This window comes from Periophthalmus magnuspinnatus, chromosome 8 (genome assembly GCF_009829125.3).
Source record: "Periophthalmus magnuspinnatus isolate fPerMag1 chromosome 8, fPerMag1.2.pri, whole genome shotgun sequence".
NCBI classification, from domain to species: domain Eukaryota; kingdom Metazoa; phylum Chordata; class Actinopteri; order Gobiiformes; family Gobiidae; genus Periophthalmus; species Periophthalmus magnuspinnatus.
Genome location: NC_047133.1, coordinates 28,867,567 through 28,885,589, shown reverse-complemented (window position 1 = coordinate 28,885,589; position 18,023 = coordinate 28,867,567). Strand labels below are relative to the sequence as shown.

At 37.2% G+C, this 18,023-nt stretch overlaps 1 protein-coding gene across 5 annotated transcripts in view; it reads left to right on the top strand.

Moving 5' to 3' along the window:
• Positions 1–3,860: 3,860 nt before the first annotated feature.
• Positions 3,861–18,023, top strand: part of nfixb (nuclear factor I/Xb) — a 133,169-nt gene continuing 119,006 nt past the window's right edge. For 2 of the 5 annotated variants that reach the window (XM_033970542.2, XM_033970540.2), the window contains exon 1: positions 3,861–4,409. In XM_033970542.2, the coding sequence (XP_033826433.1) occupies positions 4,407–4,409 (3 nt within the window). In that variant the 5' untranslated portion in view covers positions 3,861–4,406. Of the gene's footprint in view, positions 4,410–17,784; positions 17,820–18,023 lie in introns of those variants that run through there. The other 3 variants (XM_033970545.2, XM_033970558.2, XM_055223589.1) reach the window with 3 other exon arrangements.

The window sequence follows — 18,023 nt, the reverse complement described above, 5'->3', positions numbered from 1 at the left end:
CCTTGATGATTAGTTAAATATGATTACCTCAAAAAAACAAAAAAACAAACAGAAAAAGTAAACGGAATTTTTTTTAAAAAAAAGGTCTTATTATTTTGAACTTCCTTTAACGTATGCGTATTTCTTTCCACTCTGAGATGAATAATACAATAGGCTATAATTGAATTAAGACCCATGTAATTATGGACGCACATGTTTTAGATGTTGTGTCATCTTTTTTGTAGAACCTGCTTCCTGGTCAGGTCGCCATTGTTAATTAAATTCCTAATTAGGCCTACTTTAAATTTAACTAACCAGAAATATTTGGATGGATGGAAAAAATGGATGAGGACTTTTATGATCACCATTTTACCATAGAAACTCGTGCCTCTCTGCTTTCCCCTTCAGCCTTCCTGATGTATGTCTTTCTCATTGGCTCCAACCTTTCAGTTCAGCGAGTTCACTCCTCATTCATCCTATAGCTCTATAACTGTCCCGCCTGTGTCTGGGCGCATTCAGCTCCTTGGATTCGGCCCGGTCCCACTGGCCACTGCCCAGGTCAGCATTCCCCGCCGGGACGTTGCTTGGTGGGACTTTTGTCTTGGTTTTGGGCAGTTTGTTCTTATAGAGTCCATTTGCGATCCAGGAGTGAGTCACAGGGTGTATACGTCTCACTTAGACACGACTTTTCAAATAACTATATGGGACGCAAAACAGGTTTGTTTATTACACACATTATTTGTTCTGAATGTTTGCTTCCCCCGCAAAATCAGAAACAAACTCTGCTTTTTGCTCCATTTATTTTTGTAATAAACTCTTCTAGAAAAAATATCTCATCATGTTTTGCATCAAACCGAACTTTGTTTTAAATGGCTTGCTCCAAAGAAAACCAATATAAACTCAAAATTTAGGCCCAACTGTGGCGGTGCGCTGATAAAGTTGTTTTTTGTCTTTTTTTTTTGCTCCTCAGAAACTCTTCGGCCTGTAGTTTGGAACAACGCTCTGTAAAGCTGCAAGCTTCGGGCCTATTTCATAATAGTATTGAGGGGTCAACTCGGGATTATGTAAAAAATTTAAGCGTTCAAGTTTGTTAATGATATCGTTTTGAAACTTTTTTTTTTTTTTTTTTCCCCCGCCGCCGCACTCGGACATGAGACTAATCGCGCGCGCGCAGGCCTCCGGTGCAGGCCGCGCGCAAAAGGCCACACAAACTCTCTCCCCACCCACACATACACAAACATCAGCAACCTTAAGTCCTTCATGCTTTAATAATAAGATGTTATATTAATATTATTACAAATAAAAGTAATCATCACTGCAACTTCGTTATAGCGAGTGGAAAGTACTTGGCCTTTTTCCAACATTATTTTTCATTGGTTATGATATCAAATAATAAATACAAATTGTACCTCCTAATATTATAGTCAGAATTCATTGCAGAATAAGGAATATATTGTCGAATTTTATATATATATATATATATATATATATATATATATATATATATATATATATATATATATATATATATATATATATATATATATATATATATATATATATATATATATATATATATATATATATATATATATATATACACATATACACACACACACGTGGCTACAAGTGAACTAAATAGGCCTATAGCCTGGGCCTATACAAATATTAGCTTAGTAGACTTAGACTTACATCTCATTCCATTCTTGAAAACACAACGCCATACTTTGTTTATACACTTAATATGCTATAGTGTAAGGTTGAGTTTAAGGTACACACAGGATCAAACGGATCATTCTCATTGGCTACCGTGTCAAAAGCACATTGTAGTTACTTTTACAAACTATAGGCCTAAATCAATGATGAGTACATTTATGAAGAAACATAACACAAATGAAGAGCGTGGCGTTTTAGAAAATCTGCTAAAAGCTTGAAACGCCTGATGGAAACTTGAGCCTGCTCTCACACTTGTATAAAGTCCAACAACCTTATGGAAGTATCAGATACGAACTCATTATCAAAACATACTTTTCATGTTTTAATAAAATACATGCAGATACTTTAAATGGATGGTAAAAACAAGCGTGCTTCCCTAAACTCAAGTTTGGCCATAACCCTTTTGGAGCACATTCCTTTGTAAGCATCAAGGTCTTTTTTTTTTTTTTTTGTAGTATTCACTGAACAGACCTAAGAGCCTTTCATTGAGATGAGTTCAGGTGTCTGTGTGGCCAAGAGAGCCATGCCATTTGGGGAGTAAAAATTACGCACGAAGGACGCACGGAGCATGTTTGACGCACGTGCGTGTGGTCTGAGAAGACATGATGAATGACTTTTATAATCAGGCTTAACACAATATTATTGGCATGTGATTTATGTTTCAAACTCCGAGGCTGACAAAATATGATGTGATTTTTTTTTTCTGAGATGTGGAAACTATGTGATGCAATGTTTTAGGGTTTAGGATTTCTGCATTACACTTATTGTGTTCTATGCAGCTTCTTATTCAAATAACTTTGTTCATGGCTGTCCAAACGGGTATTCTTGAAGACATTTAATTTATTGCATCAAAGCTTTCTTATTAGCGATAACAATTCAAAATAAACTCCCTTAAATGTACCCAAAAGTAAGACAACATTTACATGTGGTTCTGCAGGTGAAATATCGACACAAATTCACAAATTGATTTGCTATGGGCTACAGGTAATGAGTGTTAAATGTTAAATGTTTAAGACTATGACTTAAACATTTAAGTCATACTCTTAAACATTTATGTAAACAATCTTGTTTGGGGTAGAAAGGTAGAACCAATTGGTTTAAACAACCGAAATGCATTTAGTCCACTTATATTTTAATGAAAGCTTATTAATTATACAACGTTCTCCCAACATTGTGCTCAATTGTGTACAATATTTATTTTTCATAAAGCATAAACAGGTGGAAACACAGTAGGCTAAATGTTCCATACAATGTGAATGGCCAGATAAGAGACGATACATGTGTAAAAAAATACATAACAAAAATCCAAATGTATGCAACTAAATAAGTAAAAGATCAACTCAAAACGCTATGTGGGACACAAAGATGATTTTAAGGCAAGAAAACTGCAAGAAATCTGACGAACTATTGTGCAGATGTGTAGATACGTCTAAAACAATCAAAAAAGTTAAAAAGCATAAAGGTAAATGATTTCTTAAAGTATATTAACATTCGTTATGATGGATTAATGTGAATATTTTGACATATGTTTATGTCAGCCTATTTATATAGCTCAACATTTGTTTTAACTTATAATATTTACCATTTTGAAATCATGACACACAACAATACATTATTTTAGCCTGTATTTTGCATTTCTTTATGTGCTCCACAGATTTAACTCTGAATATGGTCAAGCAAATAATCAGTGGAGCAAGACTGAGCAAGCCCTCATGCCAAGGCACTTGAAACTTTCCACAAACTGACTAATTTGAAAAGAGGAGATATCACATATAACCCTTCAATATAAACTAAAAATCAATACAAATAAGGGGGGAAAAGACAACACCAGAAAATCCGAATAATAGCAAATATTTATGTGATTTCAACCCAACTCTACTTCTACTGGGACTTGAAGGGCTATGACCTTTGAACTCAAGTCACGTAGGCTATAGGCGTAATAATATTGTTCACATTATCTCTGATATTGACATCATATTGGATTTGGAACTACCATAGATGTATTATTACCCGTATGCTGCGCACCGCTTTGGGGTACGCCGCTCAGGGCTCGCTTCCTCCCGCCTCCCTCTCTCCTCTCCGGCCCCGGGCTGCCCCGCTCGGTCTCCGGTGAGAGCTACTAATCCCCTGCGTCCACGGTTTACTGTGAGCCCGTATTTAATTCCCCCGCAAAGCCCCAGCTGCCGCCCTGGTTCGTGGCTCAGCGCGCCAGACTTTGGTTATTAATAATTCACCAGCGGCAGGCACAGCGAAGGGAGGACAGGCAGCTCGGTCCGTGCGCTGTCCGGAACGTATCAGCTCGCCTTTTTACCCCGCGTTGTCCCATACCAGAGCAAAGAGGCGCGACATCTACGTTTTAAGACCAGTCTGGACTCGTATTCAGTGCCAGTAACGAGGACTGAGCGGAGCAACAGCTGATCGTTTGAGCAGACAACGCGGGCACTCGAGTGGACATTACGTACCGGAGAAGCGAGAGAACGCTTTCTGGGACTGAACTGGGATACAGCGAGGAGAAGCCGGACCTCTTTGGATTAGCTACTGGTGGTGGAGAATGTCCAGCACGGAGCAGGCCGGGATTTAGGGCGCTTTTTGCTTCCTGTAGCCACGAGACACAGAGCTCTTCTCTCTCCCCCACGCGCCACACTTTTGGAAACTTTTTGGATAGTGGAAAATGGGTGTTTGAGAGAGTTGGCACTTTTCCCTGCACCACAATGGTACGTGCTGTGAACCAACTAACTTTCTTTCTCCACATAGCAGTAATTGTGGTTATTATAGCTAAACATTATCTTATGACATTTTCAAATTTTACACGTTTTACACGTGTTTTTTTTTTTTTTTTTTTTTTTAAATAATGAAAAGGCGTGCCAAGTCCCACCACCTACCTGCCCACTGTCACACGTATTGGGTTCATTTTACACTTAAGTTGTTAAAAGTGCAAAAGTGTATTTTTTTAAAATGCGTTATTTGCAGCTTGACGCACAGAGACTTCTGCCAAGGAGTCCTATGATGTGGGTCACTCTCTACACTATTAATAGCCACATATATGATACGCGCTATCGAGTATCAGCAAATAAATAGGGGCCACAGACCTGAATAAAAAGGTCAGTAACATGTGGAAAGAAAAATAATTCTGTTTGTTGCATTCTTCTGTGTTATTGTGCGTAAAGCGTAAAAACTTTAGAAAGTTGGAACTTGGGTGCGTAATTGTCCTGACGCGTTTAATATTTGAGCGCAACATTTGTTTTCTTTAAGGAGTGTAAGAGATGGTTTTAATATACTCTAACTCTAATCCTCCTTTAACGTCTTTAAAAGTTTACAACAAGTTTATATGGCCAGCATAGGCAACGCTATGTGGATAGTGTAGAATATGCAAAAATGCATAGTTTAAAATAAAAATACTGAGGTTGCTCCTAAACAAAAGTGTACAATGCAAAAAAGCAAGCACCTTTCCCTCAGGATTTACTCAAAAAATGCTAAATGTCTAAAATTAATTGAGTTGTTGAGTTGGGGATGTGTATAGTTATTAGTATTTGCTTATACATTTGGAGATAACTCAGTAGATTTTTAGATACTTTTTATACATTGTCACCACTTTGGTGACATATAATGTAACAATGCATAGTCATGATATGTTTCATTTAACATCGTTTACAAGATTAGACTGTGCAATTAGATGGATACACATACCTTCATTTTGTGTTCCTTTTCACAGTCTCTGAGTGGAGTCTGCATGTACCTCTGCTGTTACTGTACGGTCTCCACTACCATGCATAGATTACTGCCCTATACTCACAGTTTGATGCATTTGGGAGTGAATGGATGTCTGTTACTGTGTCTGTGTGTCCACACTGTGGCTAATCACAGGACAATGATCATGTTATGTCATTAAATATGCCATATTATATACCTGTCAGAATACACATTTTTAAAGCTCCTCAGGAAAACTCAAGGCAAATAACTTTATAATACATTTTTAACAACTGATATAACAAATTGAGCATATATGAACAATGCAGTGCTTGTTCTTATCAGGTGACATTATTAAACTGTCATAAACCTAAAACTATAATTTACATCATCTAGGCACTATGGTTTTTGCTATTGGGCCTTTTAACTGAGAGAGCTTAGACACTTACACTGTACTTTTCTTATTCAATATCTATTACATTATAACTTATTCAATAGCCAAAAGTTTCAACTCACTTCAAAAACACCAACACTAAAAAGTCTGTTTATGGCCCAATCCGCTCACAACTTCCTTGACCCATAGATTTTTTTGGCACGAAATGAGTCAAGTCGAGCAATAGTTAGGGGAACCTCCCACATACAACCTTGAAGCTGCTTGCAAGCCAGGAAAGGGATCTTATTTGCACATGAATATGGAAGATTATTAGTATGAATAATTATTTGTTTACTGCGCTGACATGGCGAAGGCCCAAGAAGCTCATCAGTTAAAATGATACAGAATTTAGGACAGGCCTCACATGGGATTATCTCCGCACTTGTTATTCTCCCACTCGCAGGCACTCACCTCTTTTTTAAAGTGAAGGCGTCGCTGGGAGCCAGTGCCAGGGTGAGTCAGAAAGCTCCGGAGGCATCTGTCAGTCAGTGTCAGATTAGGCCCCCCCCCCTCCCCCCCGAGGCTACCCCCAGATCTGCACAAATAAACATCTCTGCACCACTTTTACTCCACACTTATATATATGCAGAGATTAAATGGAAGCATACATTTACCACAGAGGGCAGTCTTTTTGATGGTCCTCTGCATTGATAAAGGGAACATTTTTAAAGAACAGATCATATAACATGATAATTTTATATTTTGTAGATGGTAAACTGCAATATTGATCTAAAAGGACTACACATTAGAAAGAAGTCCAATGAATTTCTGTTTAAAACTGTAGAACTGAAAAGACCATTCCTTCATAATTTTTGTCTATGCAACTTTTTAACCTACATGTCTGACCCAGAGTCTACATGTTTTGAATAATCCAAAGGAATTGCAGATAAGTGGACGGAGAGAGGGGATATATATTTATTGGAGTACCCCGTTAACAATATTCAGAGGATTCAATTATGTGCTAAAACTTGTGTTTAAATGTATTAGTTGATTTAAGCATCAGACAAATGTGACATCCCTATAAAAATTGCCCGCAAAAGTAGAGAAATATCACTTAAAGCTGATATTTGTACGTTTTAAACATACTTTTTTACATTTTTATTTTCAATCAGCTTTTTTGCTCATCATTATCAAAATAGACAAAATACTCACTATTCAAATTTAGGGTATCCTCAAAAATTTGTAACTGTATTTTGACATTTCTTTGCCACCCTCTAAACAGGAGGCAAGAGGAATTAGCATATTGCACATTTTCTATATAGGAATAAATTTTCAACACACACTGAAAAAGTTGACAAGTATTACAAATTGGCATGCCATATAGTTTATTTCAAAGATAAAGTGAAGAATGAGAACTGTACTTAATGTACGTAATATTGTCCAGATCAGATCGGACCAGCTCTGCGCTACTCCTGTGCGCCTGTGCTGTCACTGCAGTGATGTCACCCTTTACACTATACACCATAATGCACTATGTTTGTTCTGGCCATGACGTTTCCTTGAAAAAATAAACAAGATTTCAACCATAATAGCTTACTCCAAAATCTAAAGACAGAAAGTCTGATATGGTCTCTCATGGTTTGTCAAGTTGCTGGGCTTTAAGGTGTTTTAACTGAGCTAATCAGGTCCTTTCCTTGGAATGACAACCTCATTATATTAGGGCAATTTAACCATGCTTTAATTGTTTGCAGATGTTGGAAGACTATACCCATTGGGATATCAGGCGCTTCTTATACAGTAACTCAAAATGATCTAGGTTAGGAATGAAATGTCTTACATTTCACTGTCGAAACAAGTGGGAACATTCAGAATTGGTTCATTACAGAGGTTTAGCTGCCAGAGTGGACAGCAGGTGTTTCCTGTTGTCAGAGTCGATGTCTGTCAAAGCAGTGACACCTTAAATGCCAAATTACAAGTGCTCAGTCAAACTTTCTAGCATGTTAAAAAAAAAAAATTAATCACAGTAAGCTTGAAAAGCAAGTTGTAAGAAATCAGACAAGATATATTGTATGGTTTAGGCCACGTTGAAGTTATAGAGACCAAAGTCTTCCCTAGGAGTGATAATAGATAATAGATGGACCAGATTGAGCATAGTATGTACTGTTAAAGGTATATTAAGGTTAGAGCTGTGGAGTAATTCATTAAAACAACATCGGTCTTGGTTCAAATGGTAACAATGGCATCAGCAAATGTTGAAGCATTGCTCAGAAATGAGTTGATATAATCCCTCATTCATCCAGATGTAAAATGGCTTCCAGGAGGAAAAAAGCATTGTCCAGATGAGGTTGAAATCTTTTCTTATCTCAATAGTGTTTAGTTATATCAGCAAATGATTAAATTGTTGTTTGGGTTTGGGATGGTATATTTTATAGGTGCATTATTTTTTCTTGTAGAGGATCCACCACCTGCCTGTCTCCATTAGGTATTATTGCTTTGCCTGGAATGCCTCACTGGATGGCATTTTACATAGATAGATCTCCTTGGAAACAAGGAGATGATGTTTCAATGACACATAGTAAGTATAGGTCAGAGTGGGGATTAATTCCAACAGAATTACTTAAATTGCTCCTAGGAGATACATGCTTTAAACTAATAGAAAGTATAGTAAAGTTCATGGTGTATGGGGCAGTGTGCATAACTCTATCACCCGTCCTACCACAACATTTTGATCCGCACTGCCCAGTACATTAAAGAACATTGTCAGAAAACTAAACCAAAAAATAATAACATCAATCTTTCTCCAAATTGAACAGTAGAAGACAATGTGGGAACTAATTACACATGACTAAAATGTGTAAAGCGTTTGTAGCTCATATGATACGAGCTTTGGCGACGTGTCAACATGGCTGCCAGAACATCATCATCTCCAACAACATCGAGCGGCAGCGATGTGTAAATCAATACAGTTGTCGAGATGCATAAATGTTTTCTCTGGCTGCGCTTCCACACTCCACACTTCAAATGGGAGCTTGGAAGATGACACTGAGAAGACTTCTGATGCGGACTGCTTCCAACATTTTTAGTGTGATCCCATAGACAAAATCCAGCCAAGATTATTCAGCATCATTCAACATATGAAACGCTAACAAAGCAAAAAAAAAAAAAAAAAAAAGAATGAAAGAAAGAAAAAAGCCTAGTCTTTTCTGGCTTGCTGTGAACTGTTGTCATTATAAAGTATTTTGTCAATCTGAACAAAAAAAGATGAAATTGCTCATTGCACTGCTTATTTGAGGTCCTGAGTGGATTAGTGGTTGGCTATAGGGATAACTCTTATTCATATTTTTACATGAAACAAATTCAAATCTACCTTCATCCGATCACCGGTTAATGTTGCTGTTTATCCGAGGTCACAATGCAGTTTGAAGCCACGACATGAGACATGCCTATTTGGATTACGAAGCTCATCTAGAAGAACATTCTTGGTTGACTAAAGACACTGCATTGAATTGAAATGTATTTGTCTCATCTAATGTAACAGTCAACAAGTCACAATATGTATGAGAAGTAGAATCAAGCCAAAGGCTTATTCTGGTTCCACTACTTAACAACTATTTGTTGATTGTCACATTTTACATAAAACAATTTACATACAAGTTACATATTTTTATGTTAACAGAATGCTTATTAAGTAAAACCTATTTTAATCTCCTTCTTATAATTCTCAATGAACGCTTTTGTATACAGGTTTTTAAATTGTTTTATATTAGCACATTGCTTAATCACATCACTGAGTCCCGGGTGGTTCGTGCATAAAGTTGCTGTAGCCAAAATTTGCCCCTCAAACACACTCTCTACTTTTGAACATATTTTTTATATTGACTTTGCATTATTTTTCTTTTTTTAATTTTATTTTTCAAGAGTTTCATTTTACAAACATAAAAAGACACAGACATAACAACATTCAAACAATAAACAAACAGTGGATGTACATTACAGTCAACCATAATTAACGATTGCAGGCTCAAATGTATTCTGGTTTTCTAAGCAGAATATAAGACTCCCATTTTTCCCATACCTTATCAAATTTGTCCTTTTGGAGTCTGTTGTACATTGTAATCCATTCCATGACAAAGATTGAGTATACCGGGTTATGCCAGTCGTCCAGGGTGGAAAGATCCGCCTTTAACCATTTCTTAGTTAGTGACTTCTGTGCTGCTAAACTCAACATACCAAATAAACGTCCCATCTCAGTGCTTGTGTCCACAGAATATAAAAGTCCTAACAATAATTTGTCCCAATTTAAAGGCACTTGTAAATTAAATATTACTCTTAACTCTGATAGAAGATTATTACACAAATTCTGTATCATGGGATATGCCTAAAACAAATGAAATGATTTGCTCCCTGAACACCACAGTTCCTCCAACAATTGGACGAGCCTGAATAATGTGAACTTTGTGCAGGTGTTATAAAATATCTACTGAGGCACTTCCAGCCAAAACATCTCCATGAATTTGAACTGGAGATTTTCCACTGGAAAGCATAGTGTTTCAACCAGATTTCATTCGACAAAACCGTATTTGCTTCCCCTTCCCATTTTTGTTTAATATAATCTGTGTTTTAATTTTTAATGTCCTGAAAGTCCTTATGTAATCTAGAAATCAGACATTAGATTATTTTTCACGTTATTAATCAGATTTAAGTTTAACACTATCATTAAGCTTTAAACAATGTGATTTCTAAATTAATTAGAAATACATTTCTAAAACATTTGTATTATCTCAATATCCTGCCTGATTTATAAATTCTATGGTTATTTTTTTAAGTGGTCTTGTGGGTGTACCCCACACTCCCATACAGTAATTGACATCTATATAGTACACCAATGCTTCTGGCTATTTTACCACACAGATAAGTTACTTGTGCCTTCCAACTCAATTTGTGGTCTAGGATCACTACAAACATTTTTTGATAGATTGGACACTGTACAGAGGTCATTAATATAAAGAATGAACAATGTTGGGCCCTCTACCAACCCTTGTGGGACAAAAACAGGTAATGTTGAGCGATATATTCCTATTTTTACAAAATGACCTCTATTTTCTAAATATCTTTTAATCCAGTTATATGCCACACCCCTCATACCATGTCTCTCTAATTTTTGAAGTAATCTATTATGGTCTATAGTATTGAAGGCTTTTTGTAAGTCTCAAAATATTCCAACTGTGCATTTTTTTTTTACCATCAATACCATTTGTAAGCTTTTCCACTTACCCAATTAATGGTTGGGAGATTCATCTTCCTGCTCTGAAGCCATACTGACTTTCAGTAATTTGTTGTTGTTTTTTGTGTTTTGTTTATTTTCAATAAATAACTCAAGCTGTGTCGCAAAAAGTTTATCTTGATATTGTTCAGGATGTTTAAATGTTTCTGTTTTCTGAATTCTACTATTTGATACTTTCCATGTACCTTTTAAATAATATTTATTGCCTGGCAATAATTCCTTGTAATAATCTTTCTTCTTTTTTTTTCTTTCTTCCATTTTCTCAGTGACAGTTTTAATGCTCAATCATCCTTTTTTTTTAAACACACCTCACAGCCGTGTTTGTTTCTCTGTACAGCTATATCAATTGTAATAGTTTCCATGACATCCTCAATATTTACAATATTTACTGTCTATAATTTTATAAGATAGCATTATTGTCAACAAATAAAGCGACACCATATGCACTGCACCCCATGTAACATAATGAAAGTCATATCCTTGTACACAAGTTATATCCTTATCTAAAGCCATGTTTCTGGTATTGCAATGACACTGAAAGGCTTTGTCAATTCACCTAAATATTCTTTAATTGACGGCAAGTTTGCATGTAGACCTCTGTTATTATGTGAAAAATCGGTGTCACATATTCATACTTTATGTCACTTTTAATTGTGGCTAATTTATATAAATTACTTTTCTGGAGCTATATCCTGTTTAAATAGTATCATTGATTAGTTCTGACTGCTCTTTGTGGTATTCATTTGAAGCATGACGAGCTGAAGGCATGCTTAGGAGTTGAGTTTTTCAAGTTGATCAGTGTTCTTAATGTATCTGATCTGCCATTCATTTTGACGTAGATTTTACAGTCGAAAGTTCATATAGCCTGAATTTTACATACCCTGTGCATCAACTGATTGAGGTTGTAGCGAGGTGCTGACAAAGGCTCTCAATATTTTCAGGATCTTGCCCTATATATACAGAGTAGTAAAGTTAGATTCTCCAGCTAAAGCCATTTATTACACAAGATAACGCTTTTCAGTGAGTTTACATTATTAAAAAATAAGTTATCTTTTCTTTTTGTCAAGCTTGGGCAAAAAATGTTTTAAATGTCATAACTCAGAACTGACAAGGACTCAGATGGATAGACTTCAGACTTCATATCTTGTGATCTGATTCTGTGAGACACAACACGATTTATACCAATTTGCAGCAGAAATAGCAGCATTATTACTTCACACAGGCAGTGATGCCTCACTGTATAAAAGTACAGACCAAAATAAAGATAAATCATTAGTGTGAAGCTAGAGACCTGAACTTTTGATAAAAGTTAAGACTGCATGCTGGGTCAAAAGACAAAAATGGTAAAAAAGAAAAGACAGATCCGCACCACAGTTCCTTGGAGCTTTCAATTTTTTTGTATTATTTTAATGGCAGCACAATGTGAGCCCTTCTTTAGACAGACCTGTCTATAGGTAAAACATCTCATGGTGGGTTAGATTCCTGGGTCATGCAGAGCTACATTTGGGTTTGCATGCTCCTTTTGTGTCTGTGGCGATTTCCTTCATGTGCTAAAGTTATATTTCTATTGTAACTAAGCTTAATTGCACCAGCACAGATATGCTTGTCATCCAGGCACAGGTCACACCACCAAAGGCCAACCACAATCACATTTTGAGGAGTCCACTTTTAATGTCAGGTTAGAATGGGGTCTCTCTGTTGTTCAGCACATTGAATATGAATGTCCTAAATCGTCTTTTGGTTAGTTTCTAATGGAGCACTTGCATGATCCTGGTGCATTCTTATTAAAGTGTCCCCATCACGCCGCCATCTTAACTCTTCTCATCTCATTTCGAACCCTGCTCCAATTACTTTATCAACACTTAACCTCGGCATTAATTGGTTTCACAAGACAGCCCAGACTGCACACCAGCTGCGGAACCGAGTAATTTGAATCTGCTTAATTTGGGAAGGTGCTGCTATCTCCTGCTTTCCTAGTTTAATTTGAAACAATACATGATTTTTTTCCTCTTTTCTCTCCCGTCTTTAGGGCCTTAATGAGGAATTACAGCCAATAGCATTATTCATTAAACTGTGCTTGCCAGCTATTTATCACTGTAACAATATTAGCATATTTGTTTGAATTTTCAACACTTTTTTAGCATTCGAAACCAGGTTTAGCATTTTTAATAATCTGGCAGGGAATGCAACGCACCAAATTGAAAGCAGAAAAAGAACCGGTAGCAAGCCCTAGAAACATACTAAAAAATCCTTTATAAATCCACGTGCACATCCGGCAACGCGCACAGTCGTCTAATTACCGCCTCCCCCGCTCACGTCTCCTCTTCTGCACCTCCGGAGAGATGCAGGTGTAAAATATCACATTTTTCCAGGATTTCTCCCCGAGGTGGCCCTGGCTCGGACTCACACGGCACCTCAATTTCTCCGGCTTTCATATTTGGTGATTCGTTTTCTACTACAAACGCGTTCCCCCTCCCTCCGCAGCTGAGCTTTGAAGTGCGTGCCACATGTGCGCAGGTTTGTTTGCTTGTTAGCAGGTGAAGAATGAGGAGACAATTAGGCTGAAAGCATGGAGGGCCGTGGAGGATGGCGGTTAGCGTTAGGATCTTGATGCTCTAGAAAACTGCGGAGTGTAGATCAGAGAGTGATTAGCGCACCCAAGTCTGTGCTGACGAAGGTACCTGCCTCTCATGAATGATTATAGAGGCCCTAATGGCTCTGTGCTCAATAGAAACTGAAAGGGGAGGAGGTTGTACATGTTTTGATTAATCCAATGCCATGAAAGACAGCCAACACTAACATAACCCTTTGCATATTATAGCTGTTGCATCGAAATGTATCTCAGAATCAGAATCAGAATCAGAAGACTTTTATTGCCATAGTCTGTGAACACAGTTCACAAACTAGGAACTTGATTCGGTGAAAAAGTGCAACATAAACACACTGAATAAACACAAATACAAATAAGGGCATGCACAAAGTTAAAAAGATATGCTTAAAAAAATCAAATGAAATACTTAAAGGGAGAAAATATGTACAACAGCAGCATCAGAACAACAATCTGGTAACCTTACAAACTTTCACCAGTTAGTTCCTTGTACTTTGTGTCCAAATACAGGGTTTGGAAGCAGACTATACACTGTGTCAAACAATTGTCCTTATTTAGGAAGTGCCAATCGCAGCTACTCATTTTTAGCATAAGTTATCTCCTCTAAAAAATTCTCATAGTATTCACCTGAAAACTGATAGAATTTAGTACTTCGCTTAATCCTGCAGAAATCCTTACTAATAACTCATAAGCTGTCTTGTTTGTTTATGTCTGTTTTTGCATTCCTCTTATTGGTTAATCTTCCTGTCAGTCACACCCATAGGAAAGCAGGGAGAGGGGATACAGTTCCAGGCCTAAATGACTTTGAAAAGCGTTGTAAAAGTATGTGATCTTGACAGGCCAGATAAGATGTTAGGCACCTTGGTTTCTATGGCAAGAGACTAGCACTTTCTACATGAAAAACATCATAATTAGAACAAACAACGAAACAACATTCTCCTAGTAACAAGGTTAAAGGTTTGATCATTTAGTGGTGGTCAGAGGGCCGTAGATGAGCAGAATAGCCATGGATTTGCTGTCAATCTGTGTGACTGAGAAGAGAATGAATATTGTACAAATGCTACTCAGTTATGAACACAAAAGTGTTCACAACTGAGTAACTATTTGTAGTAATATTACTGAATGAGGCTAATGCTCTCAGGCATTGGAAAACCCCACTGCTGGTTAAAAAGGCATGCTTAATATCTTTTAAGTTTTGAGGTTTCGCCCTGACATTTGAGGTATCCTTGTTTGAATCTGCATATGGAAGTAAATACAAACGTAGTGTAAAAACAGTTACCAATTGAAAATATGCATGTTTGATATGCCACTTCTTTTACCCATGTGACTGCCCAAAAAACATGTAACAAGTGTGTAATTGTTAGTTTCTAAAAGTATTCATTAGAGTTGTATTGCCTTCTAGTGCAGTTTTATGAAAGCCCTAAATGTAATGTACGTCTATGCCATATGGATTAGGCATATGCTGTAAAGACTAGCATATATAATTGATAGCATGCTCCAAAGAATGTGACAGAAAGAGGCTGTTAGCTGCAGGGAACTCTCATCAAATGACTAGCCTTATTCCAATGATGCTTTAACCGTTAGCTGACCCTAACATTTGCCCTTTCACTCAGTCACTCTATTGTATCCGCAACACAAACATTTTCAGCTTTGAACAACCGTAAATTGCCCAAAAGAGTCAACTAATTACTACGGGCTTGACTAGTCTGTGATTATCAACATAGAAAAGTATACGGTTGTAGTTTAGAAGCTTAGAGCAAAGCCTGGGACGCCTGACAGGGGCAGCATTTTGTGGGACCCATGGTTTTGAATGTTTTCCCTCTAGTTTGTGTCCATATATTAATGATGACAAGCCAGGATTCAGATTGTATGGCTAAATGGTAATGTATTCTATAGCGTGTTGGGTGACTTGCATGCTAACATTGCCGAGGTAATTTTTCATGTATAACTAAATATGACATAGCAAACCAAACCCAATCCTAGTTTAAGGTTGATCAGTCCACCTTCTAAAGCTAGACAATGCACGCACAGGCCCTAGAAGACAAGAAGAGAAGACAATGTGAAACCTCTCATTCTGTTGGATATGAATAGCCTGTGTCTGTAGCCGCAGCTTGGTTAGCCCAGTCTGGGACTTATTATAGTGCTGTTTATTTGTGCGTCTGTGCATGCATTTGTGTTGCCGTGCCGTATTTCTGCATATGTAAATGCTTAATGTCTGTTTGAATTCCCTCGATATGTTTACCTTACACGCCTTTTTAAATAGTATAACTTTACCTTTTGTTGTTGGCTATGATCAGTGTTTCTTCCACTTCGACTTAAGGTATTTTGCGAGATGGTTCTGGAAAACAAGATTATTTTCTTCCTTCTTATTTATCGTAAAACTTTAGAACTATTCCTTCTCCCACAGTTATTTTCGTTCTGTGTGTATTCTTAGTCCATGCTAACAGGTTTAGCTAATTCCCCAAAGAAGTATTTAAATTTAGTCTGTTCACTTTTCCTATTTTACTTATGATACTTAAAAGAAAGTTTGATCATCAGCTTTCTATCCAGGTAGAAACTTATTTCGCACGTAATTAGTAGTACTTATGTATAAGTTTAGGTAAGTTTTAGAATATTCTTGACTTCTTCAATGCTGCTGGGGCAACCTGTCAGGGACCTGAGCTTTTAGGTTGATGGGGGCACTTGATGTGCCTCGAGGAAACCCACCAGAAACCTTTTTCTTCAAGCTTAAATTATTGAGGCAATATAAATAGAACTCCTGTTAGTGTTTTAATTTAGACTTTTACAGACAGTAGATTTCTTTTGTTGAAACTAATACAGTTGTCAATACTTCTGAGAGGATTTACTTAAAATATTTCATTGCAATCACAATATCTCAAAAAACCAGGTATTATTGTTCCCTAATTCAATTCAGCCATCGTCAACGTACAAACTAGTTACTATAAATTCAGTTTTCAAGCTCTCTTAATGCAGTCCTCATCCCTGCACTCTAACAGATTTAACTGATTCCCAAAGCAGACATTCAAATTTCGCCCGGCACAAGCTAATTTGTACCATTATGGAGTAAGAAGTAGTAGCTGGCGGCTGGTTAAGCAGGCATGACTTCTGTGTGCTCTGGACCCCCGCGCCATGGTTCCTCCCATCCATGTTGTCTGGACTGGACTCAATTGACAACAGAACCGCAATGGATGCTCATTCAGTGGCCATGTCTGCGTCGGCATGTCCTGCAGCATACAAATGAACAGGGCTGAATGGAAACAGTCTGAATAAATAGTAAGTGGTGTGTCAGGCAGAGCAGCCAAGAGCAAGTCTGTGTCTACTACTACATTCACATGCATGAGATATCGCCCAGGCCTTCACATGAACTTAGATTGTTGATAGCTATATTTAAAGTGACAGGTTTGCATGCATTTTATGAATTCATATTTACTTTATTCAAATGCAAATTGTGTTGGTATTTGTGTTAATGTTGATATTAGTGTTGATACTTCCACGGATTAATAGAATTTTTTTATATCATAGAGTGACAATACTGGATCACTGCTCATCAGTAATTTTTGCATCAAATATTTTTACTGTCTTAAAAATGTGAAAAATAGAAGTAGTTCATTACAACAGTTTGCAACAGTCTAAAGTTATGCCTCACTTTTCTAATGGAGTCCTAGCATCTTAATTATTCACAGTGATGAGTTTATAAGGGGTATACACAACCTCCTTTTAACCTCAGGGAGGTTAAAACTCTTCATAAAGATGCAGACAGCACACACTGGCCCACTTTGATCCTAAGAGCTGCTTTTACTATGTATATATGTATAATTTTCTCAACTTCATTGACAATGAATGGGTGCAACCACATTAAAACTCAGAATGTAACAGAATGTAAACTAGATGAATGTAAATATAAGTATGTCCTGCCATGTGGCTGTGAATGTGCAGTGCTGAGTCAGGACGATGGTCAGAACAGTGCGATGCAGGTGACACAGCAGGGACAGGAAATGCCTTTGTACACCACTATTGTGTGTGTGTGTGTGTGTGTGTGGGGGTGTGTGCGGGGGTGTGTGTGTGTGTGTGAGAGAGAGAGAGAGAGAGGACTGGTACAGAACTGAGAGAGGCACTGCTCGCTTCATACCTCAGGAACATATGGGCTCAGCAAGGCCACTCTGCAACCACGTGTGAGTGCAGAACAGGATAAAGCATTATTTTCTCATTTATGAAATTTGGACAATACACAGTACTGACATTTCCAATACAGTACTGATAATAAACTGTTCATCGAGATGAGACTTAACAGATGCACAAGTCTGGTGAAATGTATATTGACTGAAACAACTTTGGCTTTCTGCATGAAGACAAACAAAGATGAACGAAAAAAATAT